At 43.9% G+C, this 25078-nt stretch overlaps 1 protein-coding gene across 8 annotated transcripts in view; it reads left to right on the forward strand.

Annotated features, from left to right (window-relative positions):
- The window catches only part of CLYBL (citramalyl-CoA lyase), a 295860-nt gene that overhangs the window by 239452 nt on the left and 31330 nt on the right, over positions 1-25078 (forward strand). For 2 of the 8 annotated variants that reach the window (XM_082700829.1, XM_082700833.1), the window contains 2 exons: positions 14845-14964; positions 15919-16065. In XM_082700829.1, the coding sequence (XP_082556955.1) occupies positions 14845-14940 (96 nt within the window). In that variant the 3' untranslated portion in view covers positions 14941-14964; positions 15919-16065. Of the gene's footprint in view, positions 1-14844; positions 16066-20762; positions 21511-25078 lie in introns of those variants that run through there. The other 6 variants (XM_082700830.1, XM_082700834.1, XM_082700831.1 and 3 more) reach the window with 4 other exon arrangements.

A 25078-nucleotide genomic window follows, 5' to 3' on the forward strand; every position in this document is an offset into this window, starting at 1 on the left:
TGCTCTAAGACCAGAGGTATAGCTGAAGTTCACAGGTAATGCTTTGTGTTTTCTATAGTGACAATAATTAGTATAGTCGTGTAATAATAATAACAATAACAATATTGTAATAACAGTAATTATTATCAAAAATGTTATACCTTTTTTTCTGTTCCTACCAAATAACAAAATTCGTGGGAATATTTAGATCACAAAGTAGATTAATTATTCGAGAACTTTGGTGTCACAGAATTTTTTTTGTTTCATTTATATTAGAAGTTTTTAGGAAATAAAGTCTGATGCCCTTTAGTCTAATGTCAGGTTAAAAAGTACTTTACATTAAGAAATAATAATCTGCTCATATAATCTGTCACTGTTTGGCAGATAATGGTACTTGTGACTGCTTTGTTTCAGGAAACTATAGATATTTACAGGAAAAAGCGTTTTGCCTGGCACAGCAGTTCCCACTAATAAGAATTAGGCTATCAATTGACATTAGGGATTCAGGGTCATCTTCTCTTGTTAAAATCTGTTGGAAAAATCTTAAACATTTCCAATACTCTATGCTCCTATTTTAATTCCCATAAGCTAAAATGTGTCAAACTTAGCTGACATCAGTTGTGAGATATATATCTGCAATATTTGTCAGACTTGTGTCTTTCTCCAGTCCTTCCAGAAAAATATATTTTGAGATACAACCTTCATGTCATTAATAATTTTAGCTTCAAATTATTTGGTAGGAACTTTAGCCAGGATAAATCACTTTCCATATGATTTATTTTAAACCTATAGAGGTTTTCTTAGAGGTTAATTTTATTTTTGATGTCATCTTTTCCATAACAGTGATGATTCCACTATTTGTAAATTCTCCATTCAGAACTGAATTTAGTATTGCTTCTTAAAAATGGGATTTTTACAATTCTTTTTTTATCAACTTGAAATTGTATATAGTAGGAAAATTGGGTAACTGAAAGGAAAACATCTCAAGCAAATATTTAGTTAATATTAATATATATATGTATCAGTGGAAACTATAACTTACATAGAAGTACATAAAAATATTTATGCAGTATATATACATTCATGTATTATGATACAGTATTTTTTTTCAAGCTTCTATTAAAACTCAGTGCTCATTTTTTCCTCTTTTTGTATTCATTTTTTCTTGGCAAAAATGACAGCTAAAGAAAATGATCAGTAATCCTAAGATATTTCAATATAAGAATTTAGCATTTCTTTCTATGTGGAGACTAACAGAAAAATGTGAAAGAATAGCAAAGTTTATTACATGTGATAGATTTTAAAGGTACTTTGCTAGAATATTCCTGTTTTTTGCAGTATCTGATTACAAATACAGCTTTGCTTCATTTTCAGTTTTACTCATATCATTATCATTTGGATCTCGTTTTACTTTTTCAACATTTTTCATTTGTTACAGCTTCACAAGCTAGCTAAAAAACCAAAGACCAGGAAATGTTCATCTTTAAAATCTAGGTTCAATTAAAAATTATAGAGGTCAAAAAACAAGGTCACTACTTGACATAACAACTGTAAATATCACTGAAACCTTCTAATTTCACTCGTGAGAAAACCGTAGAGCAAATTAATAAGTTTACATTAATAAGCAAATCCTCTACTGGAACGTAAACTGGGAATTTATATCTTAATAAAGAAAGAGGGGCTTTTTTCCCTAATGGAAGTCTTTTCATCTAGAGAATTACAAAGGATAATAACCACCCCTCCAAGTATTGAAAGCAAATTATTTTCATAGGTATCTGATTGCCGCTCATACACCTTTCATTTATGTTTCCAAATGCAGGGCTTTACAAAAGAAATACTGTTTGGACCAGATGGCCTTCTAGAAGGCTCCCTGAGAGAACTCAGAAATCTCTCTAGCCAAAAATATTGTTTCCGCTTATTCAAGTGCCAGAAATCCCACTGCCACTCTTTCACGCAGATCAAATAAACCATCTAAAGATTTGGTTGTTGTCTTTGTCGGCTGAAAGCGTTGATTCCACTAATAGACAGCAATGGACCCTCCCACACCCACGCATCCACCACCCACAGCCTTTCCCCCCTATTTGTAAGCAGGAATACTAAAATCAGAATCGAGTGATTTCTAGTGAAAATGAAAACTGAAGGAGCACAACGCCACTTTTGAGATGCTCGGTTATTACATTTCCCCCTTTATTTCCTTGTTCCTTTAATATCTTTAGAACTGTATGCCATGACTTTAAAAAGTCAAATTCGTTACAAAGCTGAGAGTGCCAGTGAGGAGGATGTCGGGGTTGATCTGATTAGCTATAAACTGCAGATTTCTAAACATTTAAAGTAAGGCAATGCAGTTCTAGTGCCGATATATCCTATTTTCATACAGTTTTAGTGGCAAATGGTTCAGTACTAGAGGATAAGAAATTGTATATGTAGGTTAAATCTGATCTTTTCTAAAGCTGTTTGCTTCATCCTTAATTTATAAGGATCTTAGGGATATTTTAATCAAAGTATTTCTATTCTGATTTATATTCTCAGGACCTTTTTTTGCTCAATTATAACTCTTTCATTTGGGATAAAATCTCAGAATTTTTTCAGTTCAATCCTTTCAGTTTACAGCTTAAGACAATGAGACTCAAGAAGGGTTTAGAATTTACCTGTGGCCACTCACGGCCAAGGTGGTGAGAGAGCCCCTACCAGCGTTCAGGGCCAATTTTGTGTATAAAGATGTGAACAGTTAGCATAAATGTGGTTTCACTTGGGTCTCCGTGAACCCCACACTAGTGACCAAAACTAGATGGAGCCTTAAAACTGTTCAGTCACAAACAAAATGTGAATTTGGTTAGTTCGGATTAGTACCTTTCTCTTGGTCATACATTTTTTTTCTTGCATGAGCAGAAAGCGATGAGGAGCGAAAGAGCACAGAGTATTCACGCGCCTTCCCAAACTTCCCTGCTGCGATTCCCCACACAGCGCCCTCCTTCTCAATTCTGACCTGCCCCAGAAAGACTTCTTGGCTCCGATGACTGCAAACCCTGCTCTGTTTTATTAGTCATCATCCGTTCCATCTCCCCGCATAGATTGGAAACTCTCCGAGCTAAACTGGGAGCCTTTGGCAAAGAGGCCGCATCTAGCCCCCAGATCCGTTTCATCTCACTCGAAGGACAGGTTCCCAATGTCCTGCGTCTCACTTGCACCTGTGGTTGCGCAAAACACCGCGCCTTTCAGTGTCTTTCATAGCAAGATCCAAACAAGGGCCATCAAAGGATGGTTTTACTCTTTGGGCATCTTCTCTCGGTTTTTTCTTCGGACGGTATTTCTCCCTTTTTGTGTGTGCGAGTCTGGAGGTGTGTTGCTCTGTGTGGCTATGAATCGTTCCTTTCCATGAGTTCTAACCTGTTTCCTCTTTATCTCCCCCCCCCCAACGTCATCTCCACACCCCACCACCATCCGTTGCCTTCTCTCCTGCAGCCGATTATAAGAAGTTCAGAGCATTCTTTGAATTTTTCTTGTTGTACTTATTAAAGACTTTGTAATTCTTTTTATATTAAAAGCAGGGAAATGGAATTTTTATTTTATTAAAAAATGTAAATCAAGAGTTTCTTTAATTCTTTTTTATTTTTATTTTTTCCATTTTAGATTAGTGGGCCTGAATGAAAATAAAGTAGGGACATTTCTCACCACTACCCTAGAGAGTAAAGAATTCTGTCTTCTGAATCACATACCTCCCCGCAGCATCTTGGACAGAAATAGGTATACAATATGGATTTAGTAAATACAATTTGGCCAACTGGTTTCTGAATTTCTGACAGTGTCAGAAGGAAATTACTCGCTCTGCTTTTAACAGTTTATATCATACTGACCTTTTGTTTCCTTCTAGAATAAGTGAAAAAAACATTTCACCAGTTATTTTATCACTGTTCATCGGTTATATTTTAATAAATTTTTAAAATTTAAAGTGACTTTGAGCTAATGTTCGTTCATTTAGATGTGTTCTCTACAGGAAGAAAAAGCCGATGGTATATAAAATAGAAGACATTTACCATTAGCGCTCTTAGTTCCAAGCTGCTTTAAAATGACTTACATTCTGTGCTTTTCTCATAGGCAATACCAGCTTAAATTAGACATGAAATACTCTAAATTAAATAAAAATGTTTACACATTTAACTCGATGCTAAAAATAAAAATATTTTCAAATAAGATTTCTGGTTTAAAGAAAATCTGAGTGGAAGGAGAGAGCTGCAGAACTCTCTATGATTACTAAAAATCAACCAATTATACACTTAACAATGGGCAAATTTTATGGTATGCATATTATACTTCAGGAAAGCTATTTTTAAAAAAGGAAAATTAAGTACATCTAACATGCTAGCAAATGTGGAAACGCCTTTAAATTGCAAGATGCTTATAAATCCGATTGTTTCACCTCAGTAGGTAGCTTTCCACATGGCATATTTTTTCCAAATTCCCTTAGCAGAAGATGTTTAAAATAAAGACTTATCTGTCCCTCTCTCATCATTCTGCTTGTATATTTTTAAAGATAAATCTTGCAGCCTACATTTCATGGCCTCCGAGAAGAACTTTCGCAACAAGGGCACCTTTGGTCCCCCCTGTCCATTTGTAAAGTAAGGATGGCTCTGATCCACTGACATCCTCCATCTGGGCAAGTGGACACCTCGGGATGGGTCACGTATTAACATAATTGACCCCAACATTCACCTCTGCTCTCCTCCCTACTGTCCAGCCACCTCCGTCTTCCTTGCCAAGTTCATCTCGCAAGCCTTCCACTGTTTCTTTCCTTGCCTGCCCCCACTTCCTAAAACGGTTGTTGAAGTCCCCCAAATAATCTTACCAGTGGATAACACAAGTGTTTCTATTTCCTGTGCAGAGCTAAAGCTAAATGATTTCATGCTTGCTTCTTAAAAAGCAAAATGTTAATGAATGTCATTTTACATTCACTCAGTTTCCACATCCCAAGGAATTTCCTCCTTTTTATAAATGCATCAGGACATGTGTCTTTGCTAGTAGTCTTCCTTCTCCTGCTCTTGGTGCCGGAAAGGCTATCTTCCTGTTTTATCCCTCCTGCACTGTAAGTGATGCTTGCGTTCAGATCACCTGCATTTGATTGGTATCTCCTCAGCTGATAGTCTAAAATTTTAAATTTTGTTAAACGTATCTGTCTTCAAATACTGATGCTGTGTCAGATTATATATAGCGCCTGAGTGTAGTTTCTTAAAGGGACAATTCAATCTATGATCTATAGTTTAGAGGGGGCAGGGAGCTTTAGGCATGAGTTAGCCTCTACTCATTGCATCTTCAAGAATGTTGATGGTCCTGGGGCGCCTGGGTGGCTCAGTCGTTAAGTGTCTACCTTCAGCTCAGGTCATAGTCCCAGGGTCCTGGGATTGAGTCCCACATCAGGCTCCCTGATCAGCTGGGAGCCTGCTTCTCCCTCTACCTGCTGCTTCCCCTGCTTGTACATTTGCGTGCTCTCGCTCGCTCTCTCTCTCAAATAAATAAATAAAATATTTTTAAAAAAGAAGAAGAATGTCAATGTCCCTCAGAACCCTTAAAGCTACTCTGAAATCACAAAATCTTGTTATAATTCAAATTCTGTGCTTCTCACTGCACCTTTCTGTGGTAAATGGAATTAAATCCTCGCTGGCTAACACTAGCACTGGCAGTAACAACAGTGATCATGGTGGTGGTGACAGCAGTCAGGTAGAGGTGACAGCGCTGGTAGTGATCGTGGTAGCAGTGTCAGGGGACACAATCATAGCGGTGGTGACAGCAAGGGTAGTGTAACAGTTGCAACTCCCCATGGACTGAGAGCCTGTTCTGTGACAGGCCATTGCATACATTCTTTAATTCTCACAACAATTCTGTAAGGGAGGTATTTTCATCCCCATTTTACAGGTGAGGAAACTGAGGTTCAGGGAAGTATAACATTGTTTGCTGGGGATCACGCATACTAGGAAAAAGCAGAGCTTAGATTCAAGGAGGTAAGCCATTCCACATGGTCAACAGTTCACCTTGGGCTGCTGTGTCATTAGTACAGGCACTGAAATTCCGATAGATGACGTTCTGTGGCCTTTGATGGGGAAGCCCTCTAGAGCCCATATTCCTGACCTCTGCATCAAGGTGCCTTAAATGGAAGAACCTGGAGAAGCAAGACCCTTTCTCTTTGTTTCAGCCGCAAGCTACAGAAGACCTCAGAACGCCCATCCTAGCGAGTTGCCTATTCTGTTGGGTGGAGAGTCACAGAGGGGCTGCTTGGACAGGTGATCCTTGGTGTTCTCTTGGGCCGCTACTGACTTGGCCAGTGGAACTGCCCCAAACCAGGGCCCTGCCTTTCATACCCCCGTTGATGGTTCTGTGCTGTGAGTTTTTATAGTCCCGAGAACTACAGGGGAAAAGATGGGAAGGATAAGAAGGGAGCTTCTCCAGGCTCTTTCACCTTTCAGAAATTGGAAAATAAATCTGACAGGCTTCCCAGGCTGCAGGATTCCCCACACCCCAAACCCCTTCTGAGGCAGGGGCTGAGGGGCCTTCCCAAACAGTTTATTTAACAGGCCTGAGTTGTCACCGTTTTCCCCAGTTTGGTACAAAACCAACCCCTATTCAGATATTCTAACTATTACATTCTTAGGAATCATTTAAAAGGCTTTTCCATCAAAGGCCATGGAACATCATCTGTCAGAATTTCAGTGCTCGTAGTAATGACACATCAGCCCAAAGTGAATTGCCGGCCGTGTGGAACGGCTTCAGTTGAACTTGTAGAAATTCATGTAGAGCTACATTAGCATTTGAAATCCTCTGGCCACAGCAGTAATTGGCTATTAAATTTTAATTCAAAATATTATTAAAATACCTCTCAAATGATCACTACAACCTAAGTGTTAAAATAAGAAAAATGCATTCTCTATTTCCCAAGTCTTCAGAAATATTCTTTTTTTTTTAACAGCAAGGTAGCTTTTTTATTTCTTTTTAAGATTTTACTTATTTATTTGACATAGAGAGAAGGAACACAAGCAGGGGGAGTGAGATGGGGAGAAGCAGGCTCCCCACAGAGCAGGGAGCCTGATGCAGGGCTCGATCCCAGGACCCTGGGATCATGACCTGAGCTGAAGGCAGACACTTAACCCACTGAGCCCCCCAGGTGCCCCAAAATTTTATATTTAGATATTTTTCTGTAACCATCTCAGGTAGCACTGTTACCAGTCATACTTTGGAGTACACCAAATAGGGAGAAGAGTGTGGGATTTGGGGTGATAAACCTTAGATTCTAGTCCTATCCTTCCCATAAGTTCCTTTAAAAAGGTTAATGAAATCTGAAGTTTAGTTCTTACATCTGTAAAACAGAAATTTCCATGCCCTGCCTCCTGCAGGTGAGAAAATATTTTTGAAATGTTTTGTAAAACCATAAAGTACTATTAGATGAATCTCTTTTTTGGGCAGTGGGTCTTCCTAATAAGATTGCACCTCTCCAGTTTTCAGTTTGGAAATAAATATTCCAGGCCTTACCGAGATCTATAGCTAACTAGAGCCTAGGCTCTAGTTGCTGAGGGAATCCGTATTTCCTCCTCCAGGGAGAATGAACATCCTTCCCCTACCTTCAGCCCTCTCCCCCTGGTGCCCATGTGTACCCACGTATGACAGTCCCGCCCAGAAGCAAAGCTGGACCAGGCCAGCCATAGCTCTCCCATTGTTGGATCCCCAGAGCACCCTTAGACAGAGGGAGAATGCCCATAATAAAAGAAAGTGGTTCAACCTCTTCCCTTAAGGGTGCAGGAAGGAGCAAGTATTAGGTCCACCAGGGCATGCAGTGAGAACAGAGGGATTCCAGCCCAGCTTCATCAAGCAGAAGCTAAGTCGTTCCTGCACAAGGAGAGTCAAGCAGCTACTGAGGATCAGAACCAGCAATCATCCATATTAATAAAGGCTGGATCAGGCTCCCTTTTGTAGATCCTAGAGAATCCCATTCAGCCATAGACAGATGCGGTGTCTCATACCGTCATCCCTCATTTAGCTGGATCTATTGAATCACTGGTGACCAGAGGCACGGAGGGCTCTCCTGCAGAACAGCGAAAGTCAACCCCACTGGTATGTGTCTATGTGGTGTTCCCAGTATCCCCCGCCCCTCTCTTGTTCCTTTGGCGTCTTTGACCTTCTAAACCTGACTTTAAATGTAACTGTTCCTCAAAGCCCTTCTCTGGCCAAACCATCTCCATTTTGATGACCCTCAAGAGTCTCACAGCTTAGTGAGAAAGACAGCAGTGTAAAGAAATCATTACAAGGCAGTGGGACAAGGGCCGTAATGGGAGGCTGTACAGAGAAAGGAAGAAGAGGGGTGCCTGTCTGGCTCAGTCAGCAGAGCATGTGACTCTTTTTTTTTTTTTTTTAAGTAAACTCAATGCCTAATGTGGGGCTTGAGCTCACAACCCCAGGATTAAGAGTTGCATGCTCGGGGCGCCTGGGTGGCTCAGTGGGTCAAGCTTCTATCTTCGGCTCAGGTCATGATCTCAGGGTCCTGGGATTGAGTATCAGTCGGGCTCTCTGCTCAGCAGGGAGCCTGCTTCCCCCTCTCTCCCTCTCTCTCTGCCTGCCTCTCTGCCTGCTTGTGATCTCTGCCTGTCAAATAAATAAATAAAATCTTTTTTAAAAAAAAGTTCCATGCTCTACCAACTGAGCCAGTCAGGCACCCTGAGCATGTGACTCTTGATCCCAGGTTCATGAGTTCGAGCCCCATATTAGGCACAGAGTTTACAAGAAAGAAAGAGAGAGGGAGGGAGCGGGGGAGGAAGGGAAAGAAAAGAAAAAAGGAAGAAGAAATTAGCCCTATCAGAGAAGTTTAGTAACACTTCATAGACCTGGCATCTTCTGACATTTTGAAGGATGAGGAGTTTACAGGACAGACAGGGAAATGTCCTTGAGAGCAGAGAACAGAGCATATGGGAGAGGTACAGGAGCGTGTGCGTGGGTGTGGGTGTGCGTGTGGTGGACTGGCAGGAGACAAGGCTGAAAGCCCAGGAAGCCTCTCGTCTCTTCATGGGGAGGCCTGGGATCCCTGCTAAGGAGATTGCACCTGATTTTTTTTGTTTTTTAAGATTTTATTTATTTATTTAACAGGGAGAGAGAGAGCACAAGCAGGGGGAGCTACAGGCAGAGGGAGAAGCAGGCTCTCAGTGGAGCAGAGAACCTAACACGGGGCTCAGTCCCAGGACCCTGGGATCATGACCTGAACTGAAGGCAGAGGCTTAACCATCTGACACACCCAGGCACCTCTTGCACTTGATTTTGTAAGTCCAAAGGGAGCCAAAGCCAGGCTTAAGCAAATGAATGATCCTATCCAGTGTTGAGAAAGATCACAAGATCCCAATGAGGAAGGTGCAACTCCCCAGTCAGCATCCCAGCAGTTTCTCCGAGAGACCTCCCCACTGAGCTGCGGGTGCCTGGTACCCAAACTCACATCCTTAAAAGGAATGTCATAACCAAATCATGCGGCGACCAAGGGCTATCCTAGGGCCTGTCCAAGGGCTCCCCATGTGATAGGATGAAAAATGGGAAAGAAAGAAGAATGAAGGTGTCCCATTAGGATACCTCAGTAGAGTATCATCCTACCCCCTTTCGGAGGAGTAGGGAAGAGAGGCTGATTTTGTAAGGAAGAGCTCATCACCGGCCATGCTGGGCCTACAAGATTTGAGCAAACAAAGGACACAACCAAGATCCTGAAGAGAAATTTCGTAATGGCCAGTGCTGACAAAAGTTTGAGGAATTCACCAGGAACTGCTGTGAGGCAAATATTTCCCTGGGCATTAGGCTTAGAGTCCTATAAGAGGAGTGTCACCCTACAAGAGAAGGGCTGTGACAGCTCTACTCAGATGTCATCATTTGTGCAGCAGAGCCCCACCATCTCCGGAACGCCAGAGAGAACCCCCCGAGTGCTCAGAGACCTTATTTGAAAACTGAAGTGAGTAGGGAAAGAATTAGATAAATTTGTATTTCTAGTAAATTACCCTTTTAGTAAAGAAAAAATTCACAAGTATTAAGTGCCAGAAATGCAAAATATATCAATATTTCCTCTAAATGTTTCCTACGGGTGATGACTGTTACCACCGCCACCACTGACATCATTACTTTTGCTGTAATAAACTTGAACTCTAAGTCAGATTCACCCCAGTGAAGAACTTCCGGGTCTGGCAGAGCTCCTGTAACCTCAATGCTTGTCTTACCAACAGGGCAATAAGGGAGTCATTAGAAAAACCCTAGCCTAAGAGGAAGTGTTTCTTTGCTATACAGATAACATGCATGCTAAGATGGTCTTACCCTTAGCATAAGATGTATGCTACGATGGGTTATATCCTTAGCATAACACGTATGCTAAGATAGTATTACCTTCGAGAAGTCTGAAACCCTAAACCTGTGTATCGTAAAATATGCCAAGTGATTGACCCATGATTTACTACAACAAATAACTCAATAGGTAACTGTTGAATAAGAGCCCATTGTGTCCAGAACTCCACGGCAACTCTAGCCGGAAATGCACAATATGTGCTGGGTACACAGGATCATCCTATCCACGTGAACAGTACGAGCTGGCAAAAGTGATTGAGTGGATGCAGACACTTGTTTCAGACCCTCAGATTTCTCTCTGCTCATCACGCTGGCCTTTTTTTTTTTTTTTTTTTTAATTTTTGTTGCATTTTATGGCACCTTCTGCTTTTCTTTCCTGTCTCCTCCATCACATTGCCCCTTGAGGGCAGGGATCAGGTCGGATCCATATCAAAGTCAACCTTATTATTTCTTTTTTTTTTTTTTAAAGATTTTATTTATTTATTTGACAGAGTTCACAAGCAGGCAGAGAGGCAGGCAGAGAGAGAGAGAGGAGGAAACAGGCTCCCCGCTGAGCAGAGAGCCCAATGCGGGGCTCGATCCCAGACCTGAGCCGAAGGCAGAGGCTTTAACCCACTGAGCCACCCAGGCGCCCCAACCTTGTTATTTAAGCAGGGGAGCTAAAACACAGAGCTGCTCCAACCTGAAAGTGCTTTGGAATCCTGAGATGATTCCAACTCTACCCCCAGCCTTCTGCACCAAACCATATAGGATGGGGCCTTGTATGCATTTTAACAAGCTATGTCCCCCGCAGCCCCCCTCAGATGATTCTGATGCAATTGGTCAGGAAACCCACTTAGAAAACAGTTTTCAATCTAGGGGCGCCTGGGTGGCTCAGTTGGTTAAGCATCTGCCTTCGGCTCAGGTCATGATCCCCAGGGTCCTGGGAATGAGCCCTGCATCAGGCTCTGTGCTCAGCAGGGAATCTGTTTCTCCCTTTCCCTTGGCCTCTCCCCCTGCTCATGCTGTGTGTGTGTGTGTGTGTGTGTGTGTCTCAAATAAAATCTTAAAACAAGGGGCGCCTGGGTGGCTCAGTGGGTTGGGCCGCTGCCTTCAGTTCAGGTCGTGATCTCAGAGTCCTGGGATCGAGCCCCGCATCGGGCTTTCTGCTCAGCGGGTAGCCTGCTTCCCTTCCTCTCTCTCTGCCCGCCTCTCTGCCTACTTGTGATCTCTCACTGTCAAATAAATAAATAAAATATTAAAAAAAAAATCTTAAAACAAAACAAAACACACTTTTCAATCTATAAGCCTAGAGTATAAGCCTGGAACACACCCTTTGGATCAGCTAGAGCTAGCTTTTATCCCAGTTCTATACTCAGTAGCTACAGGGCAGGCATGTGTAAGTTTCTTAAGTTCTTTGTGCCCCAGTTCCCTCAGTTAGAAGATGGGGATAGATACACAACTTAACAGAAGGAAAATAGAATGGTGGGTGCCAGGGGCTTCCAGAGAGGGGGTTAGGACTAAGTTGTTTAATGGGTACAGAGTTTCAGTTCTGCAGAATGAAAAATTTCTGGAGATCTGTTGCACAACAATGCAAATATATTAACATTACTAAAGTGTACATTTCAAAGTGGTTAAGGTGATAAATTTTATGTGTTCTTGCCACAACTAAAAAGAATTTCTTTTTTTTTTTTTTAAGATTTTATTTATTTACTTGAGAGAGAGGGAGTGAGAAAGCATGAGTGGGGAGAGGGTCAGAGGGAGAAGCAGACTCCCCACCGAGCAGTGAGCCCGATGTGGGACCCGATCCTGATACTCCAGGATCACGACCTGAGCTGAAGGCATTCGCTTAACCAACTGAGCCACCCAGGCGCCCTAAAAAGAATTTCTTTAAAGAAATTTTTAATAGGGTTGCATAATAGTATCTACTTCACAGTGTGGTTATGAGCATTACATGAAATAAAGCGTGTCAAGTCTCTGGCGCAATCCCTGATCTAGCAACTGCTCAAAAAATTATAGCTATTATTATTGTTGTAGTCCTGGTTGTTAAGGTAGTTAACTATGAATAAGTTACTATTTAAAGGCATTTTAAACCAAATTATAGTCTGAATCTTCAAACTGATGGAGGTTCTCTATACTTTTTGAAATGGCGTGCCAATTTCTCAGGAAAGCACTGGGCTGTAAAATGGAAACCTATCTCTAGTCATTCATTAAGGACTGTTTGAAACCCTCCCCACAAATCCAAGTAACATTTGACAGACTATATTTTTCCAGATCCTGACCAGCAGACCCCGCTCACATTTCACATGTAGATCCTTACGTTCAAAACCCCAACCATATTACAGGTCAATATGTGAAAGCAGGAGGATTATTCCTCTTAGGCGGTCTAATTCATAACACTAAGATCCTCGATCTGCAGAGATGAAGGAGACAAACAAAAATGCTGAACTTTGTTTTTCAGCTTAGGCTTAATGAAGGAAGTGAAGCAAAATCTGCCGCTGTAAAAGAAAGAAGTGATCTCCATGAAATATTTTGCATCTTTGATGTGCACATGGAACCCAAAGCAGATTTGGGAAATGTGGCATAAACCCAAGGCCGTCATTTTGATTCTCTCTGCATCGTTTTGATTTCATGTGCATCTATTCTAATTTCATCTCTCCAGCCTATTATTTAAACCTTGGCAGGACAGATGTGCTGTTTTACAGGGCCATAATCCACTTGGTGGGCGGATAACCAGGAGGCCTTTGGTCTTCATCATTTACTCCAATAAGAAACCAGACTATTGCCTTGTAAAACGGCATGAATCCCCCGCCCTGATTTCACCTGCTATGCTAACCCACAGAACATCCTTGGAACTTCTAACTGAATTCATAAAATTCATCATGGTCACAGAGATGCCCAAAATTCACTCTGGGCTGAATGAAATTAAGACAAAAGTCAGTCTAGAACTATAAATAGTAAAAATGAGAGGGTTGGAAAATGACTTCAGGTACAGGATTTTAGACGGGCACAAGTATTCATATGAACCAGATTTATCGTTCTAAGGCCAAGAAGGTTAGGTACCCACTGGTGAAAACTCTAATCCCAGTGGCTTTTAAATCTCTCTTGATTGAAAAATAAATTCCGAAGTCATTGCTAAGGATTCCCTGCCACCTTTTTAAAATCTCCATCTGGTGTGTAACTCTTGGAATTGTGGGAGACAAGGGTTTTCAGAGAGATCAGGAGACCCCTCCCAGAACTTTTGAGTAATGACAACATTGTCTGTTGAGAGGTGGTACTTGTGAAATCAGAAATGAGTGGCAGTATGTGCAGATGGACCATCAGCAAGGATTATGAGTGCTCCCATCCGCCAGCATCCTTGCCAACAGGTGGAAGGAAGGAGAAGCAAGAAGAAGTGATTAAAAGAATGTAAATAACCAGACATTAAAGATTCTGGGCATACTGCCTTCTGTCCAGTTAATTTTTCTTTCTCTGAAGCAGTAAAGATACTACCTTGTAGGGGCACCTGGGTGGCTCAGTAGGTTAAGGCCTCTGCCTTCGGCTCAGGTCATGATCCGGGGTCCTAGGATCGAGCCCTGCATCGGGCTCTCAACTCAGCAGGGAGCCTACTTCCACCTTTCTCTGCCTGCCTCTCTGCCTACTTGTGATCTCTGTCAAATAAAGAAGTAAAAATCATAAAAAAAAAAAAAAAAAGATACTACCTTGTTACCTTAACATGGGGATTTCCGATCGATAAAGGGTTGAGGTTCCAATATCCAAGTATTAATTCCAGCTCTAACGTCTCTAGTCACATGACCTTGGAAAATCACCAAACTACTCTGGGCCTCAGTTTCCTCATCTAGAACAGGACCCAGGTCACATACACATTCAATAAGTATTTGCAGAAGCTTAAAAGAAAATGTATCTGTAAAATGGGGATAAACTATGAGATCTCAGAAATTCTTCCCAGATTCGCCATTCAACAGACCTGTGACTTCTTTGTCACAGGCTCTTGTCCCTTATCATTCTAGTCCTCTTCTGCACATCTGTACCAACAAAGAAATCTCTTTTTATTGAGTACAATCCTACCTTACATTTTCCCGTCCCATGATAGTCTTACCCCTCAGTTATGTTACAAGAAGGAAGCATTTTGCCTTTCAACTGATCATACAGTTATTTTTCAAACAACAACTGGTCACCAGAGCATATTGCTATTTTTAAAGCTCTGTGCCATATTTTAAAAGCTATACAAGGAAATATTTGCATTTTCCTTCCGTAGTTTTTTCTGCTTGATTTCAAGAGTTAAACAAACAGTTTCAAATACCTTCTGTGTGATGCTTTTCCCCTACATTAAAATGCTGAAGGGTGGTTCCCCCCGCCCTCTTTAGGAGGAAAAAAGAAATCTTTCCCCTGTAATTTACTTTGGCTTTCTCAAAAGTTGGGTAGGAAAGTCAGTATAATTCAGGTAGAATCTAAAATGTTCTTGTTGTACAAGCGTGCACAGAAAGGAAGCCTATAATTTCTGAACATTCTTTCAGGAAGTTTGTATTCTCTGTTTTCCAGGGAGCCTTTACTTTCCAAGGGAGCATGATCGACATGCCATTACTGAAGCAAGCTCAGAACATTGTTACGCTTGCCACAGCCATCAAGGAAAAATGATCTGTTAAATGAAGCTCTCATCAGGTGGGCTGAACATATACAGTGGGTTTCTTAAAGACAAACCATAATACTCAAGGCAACTTGTTAGTATGCTAGATTGGAACCTTTCTCCCATTTACAGTTCATGTTAATCACAATTTTGTGTGTGTGTGTTATCTCACTGGCCAGTTATCCCTCTAAAAATGAACTTCCTCCTTTTGGATTCCAAGCTTATGACTTTATTACTCATTAATGTGTTACAAATATGCACTTATGATTTCACAGGGAGATAAAACAGTGGAGAGAGATGGGCTGGGGGCATGTTAGGTCTTTAATGAAACAGATCTTTCTCAAATATGTATGCTCCTTTCACATTCCTCACATTAGATGTTTCCCACATTGTTCATTACTCAACACTGTAAATAATTTTAAGGCCAGTCTTTAAAAATAGTGGTTAAATGAAGGGGTTCTGTTTATTTCAGTATCAATCTGATAACACGAGAGACAGCATAGAAACGTTAAGTCTCAGATAACTTCTGAAAGTAAATCTTCAAAACTGATTGCTCTTAACCACCTTCCAAAATGAAACCTCCACCCATTTGAACCAGGAGGTGAGAACTATGAAATCCCTCATCCTGGGTGAATGCTTTTGGTGAACAGTCACCAGCAATTAAAAAAAAAAATGTGCAGAAACACAAGACCATCCATTCTCTCCCTTAATTTCCCCATTTAACTGTTTTGCCATTGAGGCCACTTCCCCCTGTAAATGTATGGCCGGGACAGGGCCCCCTCAGCAATAAACTTGTAGCCTCTAAGAGGACACAATGCGGCAGAGCTGGTGCATATGGTCCCCTGCGAGATTTGCATCACATTAGAGCTGCTGCTGCAGGTCATGTGGGAGGTGTGGTTAACGGGCTTAGTAAAGCTGTTTTGAAGAGGTTAACCCAGCTTGTAGTAAGGGTAAATAAACATAACAACCAGCCATTCTTCCCTATTCAGCATGTGCTCTTATACCGAAGGCTAAAGGGTATTGAAGCTGGGAAGGATCAACTTGTGTTTGCCAGAGGACGCCAATGAAATTTGAAACACCAACAATCAGAGATTTTGTTTCTGCTCCTCATTAAATCATGAGCTTTTGTGTTGAGACTCTGGACGACTGTTCTTTAAGAAATTAACAGAATGGGAAGTTTTAAACTCTACACCAACCTTTTCATGACCTACACAGCAGCAAAGCTGCTACTCTTAGACAAACACCGCGGGGAAGGCTGTTCTGTTTATTTAAATTTGTAAATAGAAAACAGTTGTTTTTTTTTTATTTTAATTTTTCAATCCTCCTACACCCTTGTTTATTTCTTCCATGGCCCCTACTGTATGGCCCAACCAGGGGTCTCCTCTGCCCCTGCCTCTTCCAGTTCCTCCAGGAAGCCGAGAGGGAAGTAGAGCTGAAGCATATACGAAAGGAAGGGCGCCTGGGAACCCAAGCAGAGTGAGAGAGGCCCACACACCGTCCTGCCTGGGTGGGGGGCACCCACCCAGTGCCCTGAGGCAGGGGATGCTTCAGTTCTGACAGGAAGGCGGAAGGAGCTGGACCCAGGCAGGACGGTTCCGGAGAAGCACATTCTTGAAACACCAACTCATAATCCCAGACCTGGGATCTGAGGCAACAGCTCTTGAACGGGCTTAGGAAAGCTGTTTTGAAGAGAGGATCCCTCAAGGAGATCATTCCCTTGAAAGGCGATGGGATGTGCTCCGCTGGGGTCCTGGCCTGCCTTGGGCAGTGCGCCTCCTCTCCAGGGTGCACCCCCTCTCCACCCCCTCATGAGAATACTGTCACTCTTCACCTTGGAGTTCGCTGGATCAGGGAGGGTGGAGTGGCTAAAAGGAGGAGGGTGGCATCTCAGTCCGGCCTCCAGTCAGACTGGGCTTCTGGCCTGCAGTCGGGGGCAGCGGGCAGCAGCCACAGGGGAAGCAGCACCCCCAGCACCACTGGTGTTGCAGCCAGGTGTGCCCCAGGGGAATCCACAGGCCTGGTTCGGGCCTGTCTGCTCAGAGCACGCAGACACAGGGGGACGGCTCAGAAGGCAGGAAGCAGAGGGAGGCCTCCTCCACCCTGACCTGTTCCATACACACACCTCCTCTTCAGAGTCTTAGAACTAGCCTACGTAGGACCTGTGTTAAAAGAAGAAAATAAAAGCCTTCCTTCTTACTTCCGTACAGGCACCCCCACTTCAACCCAACTGCCCTTTCCCATCCTTGTGTGTGGGTACAGATAACCCGTCAAGGCTCTAACATGATGAAAGGGCAGACATATTCTTCACCCCAGTTACACAGGCAGCCCCCAAACGCTACAGGTGGACCTCCTCAGGCCGGAGACTTCACTGAGAACCAAGCCCTCCCTCCGAGGGTCTCTCAGATGCCAGGGGAAAGCACTGGGACCTCAGGAAAAGCAGCCCCCTCAGTAAGGTCTCTGGGTGGTGCTGAGAGCCTGGACATGGCTAGGACTCCCCCCACCGCCGTCTCCAGCAAGCTGGTGGGTTCCTAGATCCCCTACAATGTAGGACTGACTGGTCACCACACCCTTACCTGACACCCAAAAGTCACATTTACCGTCTTCCTCAAAACCCTGTGTTCCCAATTATGGTAACACCATGAGACTAAGACCCACTAGAGCCAAAAATCTGGACCAGTTTGCCCTGGTCCCACTCTGAGCAGAAACCCTAAACAAGTGCCCCAGAAGAGGGGTTAGGTATAGATAGTTAGGTTTAGAGATCCGGGGAATTCCTCCAGCTAGCAATGGACTACAAGAAGAGGACCTCGCAGCCATCTGATTAATTAAAAACCATACCTGTTTATATTTTGTATAGCTTATCACAAGCTGCTTCACCATATCACCCCCTTGTTATTAATTCTTGGGGGCTAAATTATGGATAACACTATTAAAACATTATTCGAACTAATGAGAAACAATTACTTAGAAAATGAGCCAGGACAAGATTGAGTTGAGAACATCCGTGGTGATCACCGTAGATTAGTTTAATAAATCATCAGGTGCAGGGCAGGACTGACACTGTGTATGCAAAGCCCTGTCGCGGGAAAATGAAATTGAGATTTTTTTTGCATAATTTTTTCATTAATCTCAATAGGACCCGTGTGGTGTAGATTGTTTTATTCCCCTAATACCTTGCCGGAGGGGGGGGATGCCCAATAATGTCTTCATTGTTTTACTGAGGTCTTAATGACAATCTGTGACAACCTCATTTTAATGTATAGAGGATTATATCAATACAGTCATGTTTTATTGAAAGGGTGGAGGGAAACTCCAGTGGAGTCAGGCACTGTCTGTGAGCACAAGTTGGGAATTTCGAGGGCATCTGGGTGCAGTTCCCTTCCGACTTCCAAGTATTGAACCACTGGCTGCCCTTAGGTTCTCCTCCAGGGACAGGCTGGGAAAAGCTTCCTCAGGAAGACTTCACTGCCTCCTATTTGAATTTGAAAGTAGCTCATTGCTTGACATATTTTGTTGGGAAAATGGAACAGACCCTGTAGTGGTGCACCCCCCCCCCTTTCTAAAATATACCTGTTATCATTATCATTAATACATTAACCCCTAATAGTCCTGCCCTCGTTAGGGAAACTGACCTTCACTGGAGACCTTATATTTTCTAACGATGCCTTAAGCGGATAAAAAAAGAATACCTGCTTTTTAATTTGAAGGAAAATTTTGGTTTTATGGTTTCCGTTCCTCTTGGAAAGCTAAGTGCCGTGCGTTTTTGTTTTTATTTTGACCTCTAGTACTTGGAAGGCAATTGATCGTACAAAACAGGTTATAAGATTACCAGCAGGGACTTGTGCATATTAATGCCGGCGAGGGGCACCGAACCGGTCTGTCCCCGCGGAGTTTATGCCCCAGGCTCGGGGACACTGTCCACCCAGCCCCGAGACCCTCCCCTCCCCCGCGGGGTTTTCACATTGCAATTGCGGGGCAAAGTGGAGGAAAGTAATTAGCAGAGCTCAGCATTTAGATGTTTAAACTTCAGCACTGTACGCGCTTTAATTTTAACCGGGGCCGGGGAGGTGGGGCGAACAGAGGGAACAAAATGGCAAATAAATGAACTTTTCCAAAATACCTAACTTAGTACCTGAAAAGCTTGCGCCGCGGCCCCCGGGCAGCTTTTGCTGTCCTGTGATGGGCGATTGTGGATGTAGGTGGTGGTAGTTTGTTTACATTCCAGCAATTATTTGGCGGTACATTTCCTTCCGAGTCTGTAAGAATTGCCAACGACCTAAAGAACGCGATGTGTGGAAAGGAACTGAAATCGTCGTTAGCGCCTTTTGTGGTCGTTTGCTGTCGATCCGACCCCGTTCCCGCTAAGCGGACTGAAGCCTGCAGAATTTTTATTTAAGGGGGGAAAAAAAGTGTTTACAAGTCTTGTAAAAGACAAGGGATTTGTCGCTCGCTCCCTTCTTTTTTAAATTTTTGTTTGTAAGTGAACGGCTCCGTGTTTGCTTCTTCCGACGGGAAGGGCTCGGCGAGCCCGGGCAGCGCGCCCCGTCGGAAAGACCTGCGCCAGCGGAGCCGGGACGCGCGGAGCCCGCGTTCCCCGCCGCCCGAGCTTCCCGAGGACCGGGGGCGGCCGGCGGCGCGCGAGGGCACCTGGACGCGGAGACTGGCTGCCCCGGGAGGCACCGCGCGCGCCCTCCGGAGGCGCACCGTCCCTTCCCGGCGGGGCGCGGCTTGGAGCGGGGGAGCCCAGTGGGTCGGGACTGCGGGCCCCGCTCGCCCGCCCGCCCGCCGCGGGCCGTCCGGAGCCCGCGAGCCTGTCGCGCAGCCCCGCTGTAATGGTGGCAGATCAAAGGCTGCCCCGTGTCCCCGCGGAGTCCGGGACAATCCCGCGCCTTTGTGAGCTGTTGCTAGGAGCCGGAGAAACTAAGGGAAAGTGTCAGGAGCATGTTAATCAGACTCGTTACAGTGTAACAATAACGTCTCTCTCCGGTCTCCCAGGCCCCCAGCACCCCGGCGCACCCCGCGCACAGGCCCGACACCTGCGCGGGGCCCTCGCGAGGGTCCTGGGGACCGACCGGCCCCTATGTCCCTGCAGCCCCGAAGTCAGCGCCTGGGCGGGGCGCAAGAACTAGCCCTAGGGACCCTACAAGCGACTGGCGCATCTCCTGGGCCCAGATCTTGACCAGAGCCCCGTGCGCCCTTAGTCTGTCGGGCTCAAATCCGGATTCCTGTCCAGAGGGACCTGTAGAAGATTTGGGTCCCCCTGCTTTCAGTCATTGAGTTGATTTCCCGCGATATTCACACATGGTATAGAACCAAGAGAAAAATAAGCATTCCATTTTAGATTGCTTTTCGCTTGAGTTTCTTCCAAAGATGCCAAAACCAACTTTGCCAGTCTCCCTCTCAAATCCATAGAGGATACTATAGGTGATAATCCCGAGTTTAAAAACAAAACAAAACAAAAACAAGAAAACTTTCCTGAAAGTAAAGATGTTTCTGAACTTTTTTGAGAGGTTCCATTCACTCATTCGTTTATTCATTCAACAAACATCTGTTGAGCCTGACCCAGTGCCAAACAGCTAGCTAGTATGGAAGTTGCAGGACTGGTTCCGGATGCACTTTTCTTTCAAAATTAAAACGCTCTTGTGTGGAGTCAAAGGAAGAGCAAAGGCGTAAAATAATGCCAAATGCCGCAACAAAACGTGCCATTGACTACAGTAGTGATAGTAACAAGAGAGGTGCGGATTAAGAATTTAAAACATTTGAAAAACTACACACCATATGCTTGGAAAACCAGCCACTATTTTATCTCCTTCTTTCCTCCTCTTTTGGTCTCTAGGAGCTGGGCCAGGCTGCGGTCCTGAAGCTGGGAGTCCTGCCTGAAGTCTGAAGAGTAAAGGCCGTTTGTAAACAGCCTGTCAGATTCACTAAGGGAACAAAAACACTCAGTCTTGTCCCATTCTCGCTTTAGCCATACACAGGCAAGTGGAAAGCTGCGATCCAGCTTAGGACAGAATTTGGCCAACCGGATGTGCCTTTCTCCAGTATGAGCTCTTATTCAGGAACCAAGAAACTTCCTTTGGTTTCAATGCTGAACACTGAGTCAGAGACAAAGCTTTCTATTTATCAGAAAAGTATAGAAAACTCACCCTCGGATCACCTGTGCCTGTTAACCTAGAGGGAGTCCTGTAACTCTGTTAGACTTCTCCATTGGTCAAAATCAATTTCTCCCACTGTGTGTGCAACATGTAAACCTATAGAAGAGTGGTCCCAGAGACAAGTCTAAGCCCCGGGAAGAATTTTCAAGATTTTTTTAATGGCCTTCATTACATGTTGTGAGAGAGTTGATATACTGAAAACTCCATCGTGTGAAAAACAAGGAAGACCAAACACCCGCTGTACTGTGATGTTAAAATACCTAGCTAAAGGGAAGAAATTCAGTGACAAACTGGATTTTTTTTTTTTTCCTACATAATGCCACATAGCTAGTTTGGCTGGGTTCTGTTTTGTTTTGAAACAATGAATAGATTTCCTTCATTATTCAGACACAGTAAAAGAATCAAGAATAAAATGAACATTCCATTTCAGATGGCCTTGTGGTGGAGGGTTTCTTCCGAAGACTACACACTCTAGGCATGTGGCTTATTTTTTTTTAATGGCCTCTTTTGAGCTCCATGGAAGGAAAAACATAAAAACTAACATGAATTTCTGGCTTAGATTCTCTGAGAAAACTGTGTTAATAACCCAAACTCCCAAATGAGGAAAAGAGCACGCCCGTTTCCTCTAGTGGATTTCCAGGGACTGGAATTCATGCAGCAACTTCCGGGGGAGAGGGGAGTCGAGGGGGAGGGACTCTGCCATGCAGTCTTCCAGTCTGGCTTGAGGGAGCTCCCACCACCGGCAGCCCCACCGGCATTACTACACCAGTGCCACATCACCTCTGTCAAGGGGCTCCCGCCACGTGAAGCCGGGCTACGAGGGGCTGCAGCTCCCAGCCGTCTTCTGCAAAGCCTTTGCATAAGCTGCAACCCCTTCTTCTCCATCACACCCACCAAACTAACCATTCTTCAAGACATACCTTGAAGGTCACGTCTGTGAGGTCTCCCCTGACCCCCCCCAGACGCCTTGGTGACGCTCCCCCAGTCCTTCCATGGCACGGATCAGAGGGCTGCTATTAAGTGTGTGTGTCCCCCAGAGAGTGTGGCTGTCCTCAATACTGGACAACGCCATGCAGCTCCCCCTCCCTCCCCTGCTCACCGCTCACCCCCAGCAAGAGTTCGCTACCAGCATGTTCATCCCAGTCAGGAACAGTGCTTCCTCCATCAGACACTTCTGTTCTAATCCTGGCTTTCTGAGGACCAGGTTTTGTTACATTCAGACCAGTTATTTATTGTCCCTGAATATCAGCTTCTTCAACTAGAATAATAATACCTAACTTGAAGAGTTACTATAGGGAGGCAGTGGGCATGGAAACGCACCCCCCCCCAGGTGCCCCTTGGACTGTCCCCACTTGCTCGCATGGCCGGCCAGGCGGGGGACAGTGAGATCAGCAGACAGCCTGCAGCTGCCGGCTCCTCCTCCAGCATCTGCCTCGGCTGCAGAACGCTGCCCGGGCCTCTGCCTTCTCAAGGCAGCCTGCCTCCGGCTGCCTGGATTTTACCACACTTTAAAACAATAATCTTTATAAAGGAATGAATGTCAACTAAATAAAGACAAACAAATAAATAAATATGGTACTTCTTAGATAGTACTAGCATCATTGGTTATTGGTGTTTGATGCACATGTTTGGTGCACAGCAGGCATTTAGGAAAGCTCAAATAAGTTCCTTCTCCGTGCCAAACCTGTGCTGCAGTTTAGGACAGGAACACCCCTCTCCCCTCACAGCAAGGCTGGCTGGAAAGTGAATTTCTATCAAGGGAACCCCATTTTCTCGTTCACTTTTATTGGCCAGTGAAGAATATGTTCTCACAGGAGAACTTACTGGGACAGATCCCTGGACATACCGGCTGTGGTGGCACACTCCCAGCAGCCAGGCACATTCCAGGGGACCTTGTGGCTCTTTTGTTGTTGTTGTTGTTCAGAACCTCCTAGACCCATTCCTGGACCATGGAAATTTCTCTCACTATAGAGCTGTTCTGACCACAAATTCATGTTACCATTCTGTCCAACCATCCTTAATTTGTAGAGGACACAAGATTATGCAGTACCGGTTCCTGGCTGAAGGGGGCTCCGTTCACATAGAAAAAATAATGTGAGCGTGCTTCCTGGAGTTGTGCAAATATTGGCCGTTCAGTGGACTTGCTCAAGGTCACACAGCTGGCAAAACCAAGCTTACAACAAATGTCTTGAAATTAAACCACGAACTGCACAGCTCCACATCCAAGAACTCCTCAGATTTCTGGTTTTACATTAAGTTCCCCACTAAGGAAGCTCCAGTGAAGTTTTCTGAAACAATGAGAAAGTAGCTGAAAACTCTTTTTCTTTTTTGGGGGGGCGGGGGGCGCTGGGTAGGCTCCACACCCAATGTGGGGCTTGAACTCACAACCCCAAGATCAAGAGTCACACGTTCTACCGACAGAGCCAAGCCTCTTTTTCAATAAGGGCCTCCCTCAGACACAGTGCCTGACATAGCAAAGATACTTGAGCTCATCGCAACTGCAACAACTAACCAACGGCAGAGTCAGGAAGCTCCACCACCTGGCAAATGCCGCCTTGAAGCAGGCCTGCATGGCCCCCTGGCTCCTGGAGGCCCTGGGTCACCCCTAGATCAAACATTTTGCTGGACTGCCCACTGAGGACTGGTCTACGTGGCTGGTGAATGTCTTGGATGGTCTAAAGAAAGGAATCCCGGTGGAGGGATGAAGGAGCAGGCTGTAGCGGTCAAGGACAGACGGTGCACTCACCGAGCTATACTAGCCTCTCTGGGCCTCCTCTGGGCTCCAGCCTCCCTGCTTCGCCGGCACCTGTCTGTGGCCTGCGTTCTCTGTCCCATCTCTCTCTCTAGTCCCTGTGTCTGCTGCTGGTCGGCTTCCGCTTCCCTTTTCCTTATAGTCTTACTTTCCTCCTTCCCCTTGCCATTCCAAATGCAAAACCAACAAATGTAGGAAAGCAAACAAAATGGGGTAAAAAAATTTTTTTCTAATTCTGTGTCCATGTTTTGGAAGTCATTCTAGCATCTTAAATCATGAGCTGCTTGCAGGATACTCCACGGTCCTTCATTTACTGTGAACTTGGCACAGGAAGTTTATTAGCCCATTTTACTGCAGAGAGCCCGAGTGCACAGGACAGCTAATATTGTACTTTGGGAATCAAAGTAGAAATGCCAATGAGGCTGCTAATTATTCAGCAAATTAAATATTGCTGCCAAAACTGCTCCTCCTAATGTCCCGCATTTGACCATGCTGTCCTAATGCAAAGACAACATTCAGATTCTAGTTTAAGCAGTAAAGATGAGGATCCCGTATTACTGGTTCTTTATGTTTTAGTAGAAATTGTTTGAGGATGCAGCCTGAAATTCATGATACTTACAAGTAACAAAGTTCAAGGACATAAAATTTTATTTCCATTGTGTTCTTAACTGTATTCCTTTTGGGAGTGGAAGGGAACGTTACCAGAGAGGTAGCAGTAAGTGATTATTTAGAAAACCAGATATTTTCAAATTATGATAAACATTCCACTTTAGACAACTAAAGATATGACCTCCCCCAAAATAAGTTTTTACAACTTTGCTTTCTAAAAACCTTTAAAAGAAATCAATGAGTCTTTGTGTCCTCTAAGGAATTTTAAATTGTGAAATATATTTATGAGAATATTTAAGGTAACTATTTCCAAAATAAGTTGCAAATGAATGGGCCATGAATTTGCATGCACAGCCTCTGGAAATGAGCACATTTTAAAATGGTTTGTTCAAACAGATCCACTGGTCTTTTTCCTTCCTTCTCAAAGAGCATATGTGTTAGATTAGGACTCAGAAAAGAGCATGTTTTCATAGCCTCTAGTGCTGCATTTATAAAAATCATGATGATTTTAGGACTGCACCTTCATTTTTTTGAATTTTCAAAACTTGTTCTTTTTACTCTTTTATTTTCTTTCAACAAAACAAAGACGGAAGAACCCTTTAAGAAATTTTATACATTCCCACAGAGTCCCAGTTT

Source organism: Mustela nivalis, assembly GCF_964662115.1.
Source record: "Mustela nivalis genome assembly, chromosome: 15".
Taxonomy (NCBI): Eukaryota; Metazoa; Chordata; class Mammalia; order Carnivora; family Mustelidae; genus Mustela; species Mustela nivalis.